General features: G+C 42.2%; 1 protein-coding gene across 4 annotated transcripts in view; it reads right to left on the reverse strand.

The window, feature by feature from the left end:
* Positions 1-13954, reverse strand: part of ZNF516 (zinc finger protein 516) — a 124636-nt gene that overhangs the window by 14398 nt on the left and 96284 nt on the right. For 2 of the 4 annotated variants that reach the window (XM_056331135.1, XM_056331136.1), the window contains exon 5: positions 6848-7836. The exons of 1 other annotated variant lie outside the window; for it this stretch is intronic. In XM_056331135.1, coding sequence (XP_056187110.1) covers positions 7535-7836 — 302 coding nt within the window. In that variant the 3' untranslated portion in view covers positions 6848-7534. Of the gene's footprint in view, positions 1-6847; positions 7837-13954 lie in introns of those variants that run through there. One more of the 4 variants, XM_056331139.1, reaches the window with a different exon arrangement.

The raw sequence follows: 13954 nt of genomic DNA on the forward strand, positions 1-13954 counted from the left end.
ACACTCGCTCACTACCTGTCCTTCCCCTACCCTCAACACTAACTGGCAAATTGCTTTGTCAAACATCACATACAACACTGGGCAAAGAACTAGGTCTATAAAATCACCCATCAGGCTATCTTCAGCAATAACAAATGGTGAATCCACTGGAATTTCATTTGGGTCTGCTTGATTTAACCCTAGTGCTGCACTCAGCCTAGCCCAGGAAGCTCCCACAGGCTCCCTGCAGGCCACTTCTGCCCATCGATGACCCCTGGCCAGTGTCGGGGAGCCCTTACTTGCCCCGGGCGAAGGCAAGAGCTGCAGTGAGCCTTTCCAGAAGTCACTGCCCAGAGCTTCAGTTGCTCATCACGCGCAGGGTCCCCCAGTGAGGCCTGGAACACTTCCCCAGGTAAAGAAGCTTGGGGCCGCTCCTGGGCTGCTCCCATTGTATGCTTGGCACAAAACACAGAAAACCAAAATGTAGCTGTGGCAAAGCTCCTCAATGGCAGGGCTCCAGCTAGTCCCGATCCCTTTCAGGGCTCTGTCTTGTGGATGCAGCTCATGGGACATGAGCGAGCTGAGCTTCCCTCTGCTTGCTGGCTGTGAGCTGGGAAAGCAAGCGGGTCAGGGAAGGGAGCCCAAGGAAGACCCATGCCCACGTGTCTCTGCTGGAGAAGCAGCAAGTGCACGGTCCCCAGCACCACCCCAGCACCAGCGCAGGGCCAGTGGCAGCAGGCTGCCTTGTGCCCTCAAGGCAGGGATGGTGAGCAACAACAGACCGAGCACCTGAGCAAATTTCCACGTCATTCCACCTTCTAGTTAGAAATTGCCACAAATCTGCCACTGCAAAAAGCCCCTAGAGCAGGGGTCCTCAAACTATGGCCCCCCAGGGTCCTCAATCCGGCCCCTGGTATTTACAGAACCCCCCCCTCCCCCAACCCCCCCGGCCGGGGTTGAGGGGGGAAACCCAGCAGCCGCAAATGACTGCCTGCCACTGCATCCACGCACCGGCCCCCTGTTTAAAAAGTTTGAGGACCCCTGACCTAGAGCCTGCCAGTAGATCTATTATTCCTGCAGGTACAAAATGCACTTAATACTGCGTCTGCACTAGGCTTCCTCCAGACTGTCTCTCTAACAATGCAGTCCAGGGATGCTCTGTACTCTGTCAGTGAAAAAAAAGTGGGAAAAAGCAATCATTCCCATGTCCACAGCAAGCTTCTGTGCATTTCTGGGAGCATGGCCACACAACAACTGATTTGCCATCTGACAGGAGAGGCAACGAAGAAACCCCAGCAAGAGGGGACGGGATTCTTGGCAAACACCTGATGTGGACTTCTTACTGGCAGAAACTCTTCCCACCACTGCTCTGCAGATGTCACCTACTCCATGATGCAAGCATCCACCTGCATCTGTGTTCTCTAAGGATGGAGAGGAACACATGAAGAAGAAAAGTTTGAGAAAGCAGTAGACAGCAGACTGGTTACCGTTTAAGTCCACGGTCCTCCATGGGTGAGCTGACCTCACTGACGTCCCACCACTGGTTCCCATCTGGAAGAACAGATCCAGACCCAGCGTCCCTGCACCACCAGCATGACTCATGAAAGCTTGTGGTAAAAGCCAGAAATGGTTCAGTTCTCAATCTACCTTCAAGGGCGGTCCCTAGCAGAAGCAGGTTTATCAGAGCACTGCTCCAGTGCTCTGTGGCAAGCCGTAGGTTTCAGAAACCACTAGTGGCTCGTTAATTGTCTCAAGCAAGGCACAACACTGCCCTTTCCCAGAAAAGTAAGTTGCATTCTGGAAGTAAGATCAACTGGAGGGCCAGCGTCCCTTTTATTTTATGTCATACCAGAATAAGAAATATTTAGAAAATAAATAGTCATTTTTCTCTGCCTTGACAAATCTTCTAAGATTCCTGTGGTACTTCGGTTGATGATGATGAAGTATGACATGCAAAGACTTTCACTTACAGAACAGGAACATGGGTACCTCACATTTTCTAAACTCTTGACAAGTAACTCACCTTTGTAGATAACACTGATGACACAGGAACAAACAAATCCAGCCATCTGCACTGACCTTACATGAACCCCAACTTAGATTTGAGATACAAAGGATTTCACAAAGGAGACAGCCAAGTGTCTGAAGCCATTTTAATACCGGACATTTTTTCTTAACAGCTTTGAGCATCCCCAGCTCTTTTATCCAATATACTATGAGGCATCTTAAAATATTCTGTATTAGAGAACGCTATCTGAATGTACCCTCTAGCATCCTCAAAGGATTGCTCCAGTTCAGCATCTGCTTAAAACACTGCGCCTTCTTGCCTGCCTTGTGGTTTTTCCCTTTTTCCCTCCTGCTCGGGGCTGATCAGTCTGCTTGTTTCTTGAAAAGAGCAGTATGTTTTTCAAAATGCCCTGGGTATTGGAGAGACCCTTCAGTCCAGCCTCAGCTGGACTCACAATTATAGTCCTATCTCTGGTTCATCCATCAGTCAAGAGAGTAAAGATCCAAAAGGGCATTCCTGTATTTTCTGTCAGAACATCATTCAGGCTCATACCACAAAAGGACATTTTTGCAGCAAAAGATGATCCACTGAGTTTAAATTCTGTGCTTATTTACTGATGTTTCCAATCCATCTCCCCAGACACTGCCTCCGTATTCCTCCCCTCCCCTTCATCCAAATGGAAGCCCTTTGCAATGGGCACAGACCTCTTTTGGTTAGGTTTCAGAGTTTCTGCTCCATCTCCACATCCTTCTGATCTCTCACAATGTTGACTTTGCACATTTTGGCAATGCTTCCACTCTGGCAAGTCTCCTCTAAACTTCTCGCTCCGGTCCTGGCTTCGCCTTGGTCCTGGCCTCAGCTGTGGCCTTTCTCAGACACTGCCTTCTGTCTCCTTACTTGAATTTCAGAGGGTCAAAACAGCCTCTTACTGATCTTTCACGTGCTTTCTCCATCTCCTTTTCTTATGGCCCTATGGGCAACATCCACTTCAGTATTCAAACCTATACAGCTGGGTCATGTTAATGCTCTTGATCCCTCTACCCAAGGCACAATGAAACAATCGCCCGTTCTGCGCCTGCTTCCTAATCCCAACACATCATCTTTTTCTCTCTCAATACCAAGAGTCCCTCATTTTGACTAGTAACAGGTAACCAGTTTGGAAATACTTGTTTATACCCAACACACAGGGATTTTTTTTTTCTTCCCATCTACAGATTGCCCTTCGTCCACCAGCCTCAAATTAAGGGCAATTTTTTTCTGGGGTTTAGGGTTGTTTTTTGTTCTTTTGGTCTTTCTTCCTTTCTCTCAAAGGCAGTGCTAATGAAGTTGAAGAAAAAAATATAGATATAAATAAATTTTCAACAGCTACTGTCTACCTTGACAGCTAAGGACATCAACACATGGTTGTAGTTCCTCTCGAGAACGCTAGCACACATGCAGCCCCACAGAAAGCAGCTAATAGGGGAGTATGTCTATGCTTTCACTGATCTTCAACTGTTTTACAACCCGAGCTGCTCCACAAACGATCACTTCATAATTTATAATGAAAAACTGAAGTGGAAAGAATTTTTATATATATTAACATACTCTATTTCATTTGAGCTACTCTCTAAATATTGGGATCAAGCAGGCTTTCCTTACCTACAAGCTCCCAGTGAATCCCCATGAGATTTGCCTCTGAACATTGGACTGCCCTGAAGTATGGGGCTGTCAAACACAGTGAAATAGAAAGGAGAGAGCACAAGGGAAAAGGACTCTATGCAATTCAGTGCTCTCCACAGAACTGCTGGCTTAAAAATACTGGCTTGCAGCAGGAGCGGGAAATTTGACTTGACATAAAATGCAACCTTTCCTACTTTTAACCCAACACATTTTACGTAGCAAGAACTTAATAAAAAAGTTACCTCCTGCTTTGTTCCAACTCTTCTTGCAACAAGATTGCTTTTTTGGGAAAGCCCCAAATATATCAATGAATTCTAGCAATCCTGTTGGAGCTGCCTGAGATACATACAGTTTAAGTAGCCCAGCATCGGAATACTGCAAGGAAGGAGAACAAAACCGAACACAGGCCTGGTCACAAACCTTTTGAGCATGAAAAAAGGAAACAGGGGGATCCACTCCCACTAGTTTTGTACACAATTTTGTACAATGGCTCAAAACGTCACGCACACTCTGATGTGCTGGGCACGACAAACATATGTATGGCCTCCACCACATGCAGTACCCCAAAGCACTAGAAGGCAGCAACACATCTACAGGGATTACCACAAAACATGCATGATGCCAACACCTGAAAATCCCTCCAGTGACAGATTTTTTATCTGACAGTTAATAGTGGAACACGTTTTTGCACCAACAAGAAGATGCCATTTCCCAAAGGATAATTTTCTTAACTAGTAGTTCTCATACAAGCAGAGTCTTCCATAGGATGGGGGCTGCAATTTGCACTAAGGCTTTTCAGTAAGGACTTTAAGTGGTTTTGAAATACAAAACTAAAAACTGTTTTGGCTTTCTAATTTGCTTTCCATTTTGCAGTATGTACTGTTTTATTCATAGCATTTCTGACAGAAGGAATTTCAAGAATTCCAACAGCACGATGGCAATGTAGTAGCTGATTAGCTCCATGGAAAAAGTTTCTCCAAGTTCGACTTTCGGTCAGTGCACACCATTCAGGATACAAAACCACTCTGGCAAGGAAGTCTTTCTTTCACTTTAGCTATAATAAAGAAGATCTTCTACACTCCAGCTATAATAAACCACACAAAAACCAGAGAGAGTGAGAGAGAAAGACAGAGAGAGATGGCAGATACACTGAGAATCTGCAGCGTAGATAATCAAACCCTTTATTGTCTAAGTTACATTAGACTTGCAACACCATAAAAACCTGTTAAGAAGAAGAAACAGTAGATTGGTAGAGGTAGTAGAAAGTCCCTGTAACAGTCATAAAAGGGCTTTACAGGAGCGTGTCATGCCAAAAAAAGTTATCACATTGCTTAAAAGAGCTGATCAAAGCCCACTGACTAAATAAATAAGGAACACAACTCATTTTAAATACTATGGCCTAACTAAAATAACAAATCAATACAATACAATGATAAAGAAGAAAACAGAAATCATGGGATTCGCTTCTGAAACGGTCTTTAAGGTTGGCTTTCCCCCACCCACTCTTATTTCTTGTTTAATTGAAAACCTCATTTCTGTGCTATACGCAGCATATAATTATTTAAACTGATTTCCCCTACTGTTGTTCTTCATGGACCTAAATTATGATTGTAAACTTTGCTGATTAGTACCCTGGTAATGGCAGTGACAGCACTAGCTTCTCTGTCAAGAGATTCTGGAAGAAAAGTTCCAGAAAGAAGCTTTTGGCTCTAAATATTAACTCGGACTTTCTAGATCAGCTTCCCAAAAAAATACAATTAAAAAAAAAAAGAAATTACAAATGTACACTACACTTTTGTGCCATTTTGGGTACATAGGCGTTTTTAATAACTAAAACACAAACAAGTAGGCTAAGCAACTAGCTTTTGTGCATTCCTGAACTGTCACCATTACTTTCACTCATGGAAAATATGACTCAGAAAAGCAACAAAACAAAAGTGAAACAAAAAACCAAAACAAAACAAACAAACCAAGAAAGCTAGTGCAAACCCAAAATAATAATCATTAAGCAACACAGCAAAATATTTCATTTTTTCTTTTTTTCTCCTTTTTTCTTTTTTTTTTTTTTTTTTTTTTTTGGTGTACAATGGAATGTGTCTATGCGACCTCCCTCAAAATAACTTCACAGAACAGTTAATTACAGTCACTTTTAAGTACTTGCACAGACATTCCTAACTACACCGAGACTTACAGAGATTTCTGGTATACATCTGGTGTAATAGCATAAGGAAAAAACTAGTTTAAAAAAAAATACATAAGAAAGTTAATTTGCATTGTTGCAAGTGTTGCAAAGTAACAAAACCTGTCAAGTATTTAAAACAAGTAACAAGTAGTATCCAGAACCAATTACTGACTAGATTTTTAAAAAAAGCAACCCCCCCACCCACCAAAACTGTTAGAACAGAAAGATCACGCTTCAAGGTTTTTTCTGCTTTTTTTTTTAAAAACAAATCTTTGTGTCAGAAGCCCATTTCTACAAAAACAGCACTATTCCATTATTGTATTAAGTAAACTGTTGCTCTCACCTGTATTAAAGGTTAGCATCATTTCTGTACATGTAAAATTATTGCTTTTTTGAAAAATATATTTAGCATGCTAGGTTTTTTTTTAATCCATTTCCTGCCTTTACAAAATGTTACAATTTAAAAAAAAAAAAAACAAACTAGTAAAGCTTTTGCAAAAATTTTCACAGAACATTTTCTTTCAAGGCAGCAGTAACTTTTGATAATGCATAAAATTATATGTGCAAAATCTGAAACTCTCAGAAATATTACCATCACACATAGTGTCACAGCAATAAGAAAAGAAAATATTTATATCTGTGGAATACATTTTTAATTGCTTGCACTGCATGGTTTAAGAACCTGTTATGTGCCACAACCCCACCTTGAAAACTTGCAGTTAAAGAGTTACTGTAGAAGAGGTATATAAAGCTTTTTTTTTTCTTTTTTTTCCTAACACCACCAGTGATCACCAAGTACAAGACACGACACATTTATATGAACATTAACCTGCCACCACAAAAGAAGTTCCTTGTCTTTCCAAAACGTCACTGGGCTCAAGGAGGAGCAGTAGCTGGCTTGCTGAACCAAACACAGGAGCAGAGAGTACCTTACAGGCCCAGAGCTCCCTGAACTTGTTCAGTGACACTGTTTCTCTTCTAAACATACAGATCAGCGGCGTTAAGACAGCTGAGCATTTTCTTTTTTTTTCTTTTTTTTTTTTTTTTTTTTTGAAACGTGAAGACTTCCTTTGTGATCAGGTTGAAGAAAGTAGCCCTGTTACAAAAAAAGGTCCTGAGAGTAAAACACAGAAGCCTGATTTTTTCTTAGTGTTCGACTAGCTTTTCTTTTCCAAAGCAGAATAGAAGCTTTTCTCTGGAAGTGTTTCAATTTCCATATTCACATACTATTAATGGTGCGCAGTCAAGAGCAAGAGCACTAGAAATGCAAGTGGTCCCCAAACTGTAATGAAACAAACCATTGCAGAATGACGGTCTTTCTCTTCAGTCCCTTTAATCCTTCATCAAGCATTGCTTTCTCAGCACCGAATGCCACCTTTTTCCTGCACCCCCCATTCTTCCTCTCTCTGGTTTTGTTTTTTTCTAATTTGCTTTTCAGCATGACAGGCAGTGGCAGTTTCATTAATTAATACTTCTTCAGCTCTCAAATCCTCTGCTGTTTTTCAAATGTATCAAATAGTCATTGTGAGCATCAGGGAGGTTTTTGTTACAGTGCTTAACTTCTTCATGCTGTCCAAATCACATAAAGTTTAATTTTTCCAGTGTCTCAAACTTCTTCTTGATTAATATAGATGCCTTGTGCTGCCACAGTGCTTGCCAACTCCACTGTTTATTATAAAGGAAATAAGGAACCATGGGACTGATTAGTACGTCAATTTATATATATCTTGTGTAGCATCTTCATTTATTTTAAAATGATTAACAGCGCAGAGGCACCCCCCTCCTTGCAGAGCGCTGGTTTCAGTCTCGCGCAGCAGCTCCGGGTGAGGCGATGGCTGGCGGCGAGGCTGCTCCGCAGCTGCTGGAGCAGGGGGTGGCTGCGCGGGGGACTGCTGGTGCTGCCCGTCGGGGTGGGGGCCACTGGCGCAGGGGCTCCTCCGCTGGGGCTTTAGGTTCCCTTCCGGAGATGCATGTGGGTGACCTCCGCAACACCGTGGTCGCCCCCCTGCAAGAAGCATGACACAAGGAAAAGCTCATTCCCTCTGCTCCCATGCGCAAACCCTCCAGCAAGTCCTGCTGGCGTTCGTTACCCTTTATTAGCATGACATACATTAATTTTGGCCCACCACATCAGAAGTTTGGGGATTTTTTGTAAGCATCTCCAGCAAGAGCAAAGTGTGTCAGGCCCACATAAAGTCCCTGATGGACTAGAAGAGCAAGTAAGAGCGTCTGACGGAGCAGTGCAAAAAAGGTTGAGAACAAGGAGGGGAAGAAGAAACCCCCAAAAAGCAGAATTTTGTGGTAGCCAAAAGGGATTCCTAACTAGATCAGCATTTTAAAAAGGCTGAAGCTTGAGGTCACAGAGGCAGCTAAAAGAATAAAAACTGAATTCTTGTGCAGGTCTGCCAAATGCTAAGGCAGCTTTCCCCCCACCCCCCGCCTTGTCATCTTCCTTTTTATTTTTTTAGCCAATTTTCATGAATAATTACCACGTTGAACAAAAAAGCAGGGATATTCTAAAATCAAGTGAAATTAAAGATAACATCATTAATAAGTTGGAGCCTGCAGCTCCCAAGAAAAGCTTTAAAATGACATTTAGAACATCACTGTCAGAACAATGCAGTTTACAATCCTGATCCTAAAACAACATGGCAAGATTAATCTTACATAAATGCATTATCCTTAAGCTAAAGTCTTGATGAAGTGAAACAGACCATTTTAAATTAATGCAACATAAAATACGGCACCCATGTAAAATCCAAGCAAGTTTCAAGCTGTGCCTATGGCAGCCCTCGAAATAGCTAAAGAAAGCCCAGCTCTGGTTGACATAATGTATTAAGTGCATCTCTTTTGTTAATAGATTTAGAAAATTCCTAATTAAACCTGGCCCGAGATTCATGACATTTACCAGTCAAAGTTTGCTTTAAGTCGGAAAGATTTGCAACAAAATTAAAGAAAAAAAAAGCTGCTGTACAGACCACAGTATATTTGAAATGTAGGAAACAGTAACTGAATGAGAGATGTGATAAAACTTCCTTAGTTGGATGCTGAATTTCCTGCAGTAAACCAAGAAAGATGCTTTACATTTTTGCACGGCTGCATCATGCCTGAGAGACAGAGCCACAATTCCAGGAGGAGGCATTCATCATTAAAACGTCTCGTATCGAACCAGCTCTACATACACGGGGGAGTGCAGCAGGGTTTTGCCGAGCCAGGGCAGGAGGGAGGGAGGGGAGGGGATGGCAGGCGCCTTGGCCCGGTTTCCCTGGGTAAGAACTGAAGAAAGGGGTGTAAAGAGCAGCACTTTCGGGGGATGGATAGCCTGGGCAGTGGAGGGATGCCCTGTGAGTCTGGGCACCACCGGCCCACAGACCACGCAGCACAAGGGACCTGTAAAACAGCTAAACCATCCTCCTGCCTGGCAGGAAGGCAGAGATGGGCGGCTGGTGGTGGTGGGTGGGTGGTGGTGGTGGGTGGACCCCTCTGATCCACGGCTGTCCTCCCAGTTTCACTGGGAAACAGCACCTAAGCTCCACATGTGCCAAAGCCCAGCCAGTAGCTCACCCCCTTGTACTCACACCAGCTCAAGGGGCAGTCAGATTCTGAACCAGCTGATACGTAGCTGGATTGAATCCTTCCTAAAGCGAAACCTTTACCATTTTAAAAAGCAGGTTTTCTTCACTTTCAGCATTTTAAAGGGGAAAACCAGCAGATCTTTAAGTGAAACCTATAGCTTCCATGCCAAAAGCTGCTTTCATACCAACTTCTAGGGCTTTTCACCACTTAACAGGAAAAAAAATCAGTTTATGTGCATGTTAATATATTGCAGACAGATTACTGCGTGATGTTGAAATAAATTGCAATGACCAGTTTGGAGCACAGATACTGCTCCGGTTTGCTGGCAAGGGGAAAGTGTTGGGACAAGAACTACAGCTGCTAATCCTATCTATAATGCTCAAACTAACGGACATACAGTACATGTGCATTACTCAGATGCCAATATAGCAGCCTCTGCGGTTCCTTGATTGTTTGCATTATAATCTCCATATGTATGAACGAGATAAATTAGGTTGCCATTTATTTGTTCATTATCTATTATTTTGATTAATGGAATTCTTGTTCTCAGAATAACTATTTAAAAATAACGTTTGCAATAATGAGGACTGAACTATTAATCATGATCTTAAGAAGAAACTCTGCAAGGAACTGGGGCAAGACATTTCATACGAACAAATGTCATAATTAGGACTTCTAACAGACAGTGCTAAAATTTCAAGTAAAAAAAAAAACCAACCCCAAAAACAAAAATAAACCAACTGAACTCAGAAACCAATGGTTTAAATAAACTTCTAACCTGGTTGGTTTGTTGGGGTTTTTTGCGCTCCTCCCTTCTCTCCAAAGTTGCCCTCAGCCTTTCCCCCAAGCTCCTTTACATTATACACGCGCGCGTGTGTGTATGTATGTGTATATATATAATAGTGTTCTCTTGATGGCTCTTTTCCAATCTGTCTATCCCCCAAATTCTGACTATTCACATTTGCGCTATCTCAAGTATTGAACATTGCAAGAAATATTTTAAAATACTTACAGTGGAGAAAATTAAGGCTTATGAAAGAATTTTACCCCTGTCACGCAGGAGCTACATTGCATGCCTCTCTTTCCAGTGAATGAAGCCTAAGAACTGTGGTGTCCACAGGTCTTTCACAGAAAAGACCATCGCTGCCTTCTGGCACAGGGAAAGCTTCAGCCAGAGATACCCACGATACCAACAGTTCCATTTTTTTTCTGGACTGTAACTTTTAATTTATTTTCTGTGAGTAAAAGGGTGTTTTTCCAGAGAAGGAAAAGGTTGGAGTTTGGAGGTTTCACTTGTTTCACTTGCACAAAAGGCAGAGAACTTGGTGTCTCTGCCTCCAGCACTGAAAATATGCTTCACACACATATACTCGCAATTAGACGGAACTCCTCCTTCATTGCTGACCACCAAATCATACCTTTTGAACACCCAATTACTTGGCCCTTAAAATTTCTAGAGCATAATGTTTGACACAGCATGGAGAGAAGATAAACTATATTCCTAAAGCGGGCCAAGTTTTTATGTTTTTAAAAATGCAGCAGCAGAAGTTAAATGCAAGGCATATGTACTAGAGATCGCTACCGCTGCTGTCACCATTTTGCAAAAGCAGGCTACAGACTGACTCCTGGGCTACTGAACACACTTGGGAATTGGCCTTCCGGCTGCAATGCTGCAGCATCAGGAGGCAGTGTCCCTGCAGTGACCCTGTGCTTTAGGAAAACTTTGCTTTGAGAGCTGCAGCGGCTTGGAGATACACCCAGTTGCAGGGACCCCTCTGAAGGGGAGACAGCTTTTGTCTTGCCATGTATAAGCAACCGGAGTACACTCCCCGAATTCATGCCTACTAAATCAGGTCTTTGGATGCTGCTTAGTGTATTCCAAATTAAGATACATATTCATTTTGGATAAGCAAGCTTAATTATGTATATATTGGGATATTTAGCATTTATAAGAATATTCAGAATATTCAGTAAGTTTAACATGGCAGCATTTCAAGAGACTCTACATGACTTTGCACAGATTGTATTGACTTGGGGTATGTAATGAGCATTTTTTGTCCTTTACACAAAGAAGAGTAGGAAATATTCCAAAGTTCATGGGAAATTCATTTGATGTAAAAACATCCTCCTTTTTTTAAAAAAAGCATTCAGGTAGAAGTAAGAAACCACAATAAATAATGTTATGAAGGAAATGAACATCTTATTCCCTACGATTTGTTTATATTCCATTGGTGCTGACAACAAAGCATGAAACACAGCCCAGTGCCAATATTATCAAAACTGGGGGTGTATGATCTTCTTTACACACCCCTATAGGTGGCCTATTTTTCAGTGACGCTGAAACCTGCTTCTCCTGTTGGTGGTTCACTACCCTAAAGTAGGTTTCCTATTTAGACACCTAAATATAGATTTAGCTGGCTCATTTTTGAAAAAGTCTGGATGCAGAACCTATTTTTAACATGTGGAATTAGAATTATTCTGTGAGAAAACTACTTTATAATGTAGCACTGTTGTAAGCTACTGTGCTGGGGGACTTTAAAAGCCCTATCTAACATTCGTTCATAGAGAAAGCCTTTAGAGATGATCTTCTGGTTGACTACAGAAGGCAATGGGGGAACTGTGAAATACTAATGTTAATATTTTTATTCTTTAGCAGACTACTCGGGGGAAGATATTTTACCTGTGAGGAAGAAACGTCATGTCAAATGAATCACTTAACATTTAAAAAAAAAACATCTTCCATTCTCAAGCTACTGTACATTCGCAACTATTGTTTCTTGCTCGGAGCATGTGCATGGCACTTCTGTAACTTGAACTGACTGTACACCATAAACTTTCATGAATAGATCTGTCCCCAATTAAGAAACGAAATGAAGACACGAGTGACAATGCTTAAAGTGGGAAATCATAATGTTACCAGAATGCTGCAGGCATCGTTCTCAGTGCAAGCTCGTTTCAGTGCTGCTAAAGGCCCCTACAGCTGCAGGTAGAAATGAGCACATTCCCTCTCCAACACCCAGGGACTGTGCAGGTGGAGTCTTCCGGGGGAACGCAAAGCCTCCTTGTGATGGGAACAAGCAGAACAGCAGACAACTGAATAATCCTATCCGACACAGATGCTGACAACCTGAGACAAAGGCTGATACTGAAGAGCAAATAAGACAAAAGGAAGGGAACCATCTCCTGGAGAAGTGATCACACCACAGCTTCTGTGGAAGAAATACTAACTGGCAAGGGACGAAATGATTCATGAAGCTAACCCCTACCCAGTATTCTGCTGTATTACGAGATGCTGTAACTTCATTAACTACTCTGAAGACAGACTGACATGCACTGACACTGCAAGAGCAACGTACAATTGCCATCCAAGAAGTTAGCCAATAAAATCTTGCACGGCAATAGTTCACAAAGACAAGATTATAAGAAAATTTATTGTGCAGTAATATAACTGGAATTACAAAATTAGTCCAGATGTGGACTGAGCTGCCACATCTCTTTCTGGATAGGTACAGCCATTTCAGAATTTTTTGAAAGGTACTTCCAACTTTAACCTTACATTGTCTTTTCGAGGAAAAAAGCACAGATGCCTTCAGAATCCAATCTCAACTACATGAGACTAAATCATGAGCATGAAAAGATGGAAGAGCATTTTAAAGGTGCTTAGGCTTCTTAAACCTACATTACTAAACTGATGAGAACTAAACAGTTGAGCTAGTTTGCAGAGCTGCAGCGTTTCACTGTAACATACTTCTACTCAGAAGTATGTCTTTGCACAGTTTTATTAGATAAGCATCATAAGGACAGCGCTTTCTTCTACTTCTCCAACCTTAGCGTAACTTTGCTGCTACTGTCCCACAAAAGCAAAGCAAACATTGCCTGCAACTACTGAAGTGTTATGCCATCTTGAAAACTTTATGAGGAGAGTTGTTGGCCACTCCTATGGTCTGACAGCAACTCAGATACTCCTGTGGCAGCAGCTGGGTTCCCCATATAGACTTTGGGCCAGAAAGACGCAAGTGCAACAAAGAAAGTGCTAAGAGTCTCCACGAAGGGAGCTGCACATGAACTCTGTGATGTGGTGGTGCCTGGTGAGGATGTTTACTGAGCAAGTAGAAACCAACTCCTAAACTTCACAAAGGCGGGACTAACATTGGGATGCATTCTTTAAGCATGGCTGAAACCACACACCATCGTTCAGTGAAAGACAGGACAGGGAAAGTGCTGCAGTCAAAATTAAACTAAAGATGTGGATGAAAGGAAAAGTCAGTGACGCTGGAGGCAGTTTCACAATAGAAGAAAAACGCCCATGAGAAAGTGTGCCCTGAAACCCACTTGCCAAACTGGAAGATGGAGTGGGAAGGTCCGGGTTATGACACTGGTCTCCAAAGATAGAAGATACACGAAACAAACTCACTTTAATGGTTTTCTATGTAACATCTTTGTCATGTATAATTCGGAGTGCTGAGAAGTGTTTGTTAAGACAGGAAACTGTATACTAGAAACAGGAAAGCGCACCGTCACACAGTCCACAGAACTGGAGGATGAGA

This window comes from Falco biarmicus, chromosome 3 (assembly GCF_023638135.1).
Source record: "Falco biarmicus isolate bFalBia1 chromosome 3, bFalBia1.pri, whole genome shotgun sequence".
In the NCBI taxonomy this organism is placed as follows: Eukaryota; Metazoa; Chordata; class Aves; order Falconiformes; family Falconidae; genus Falco; species Falco biarmicus.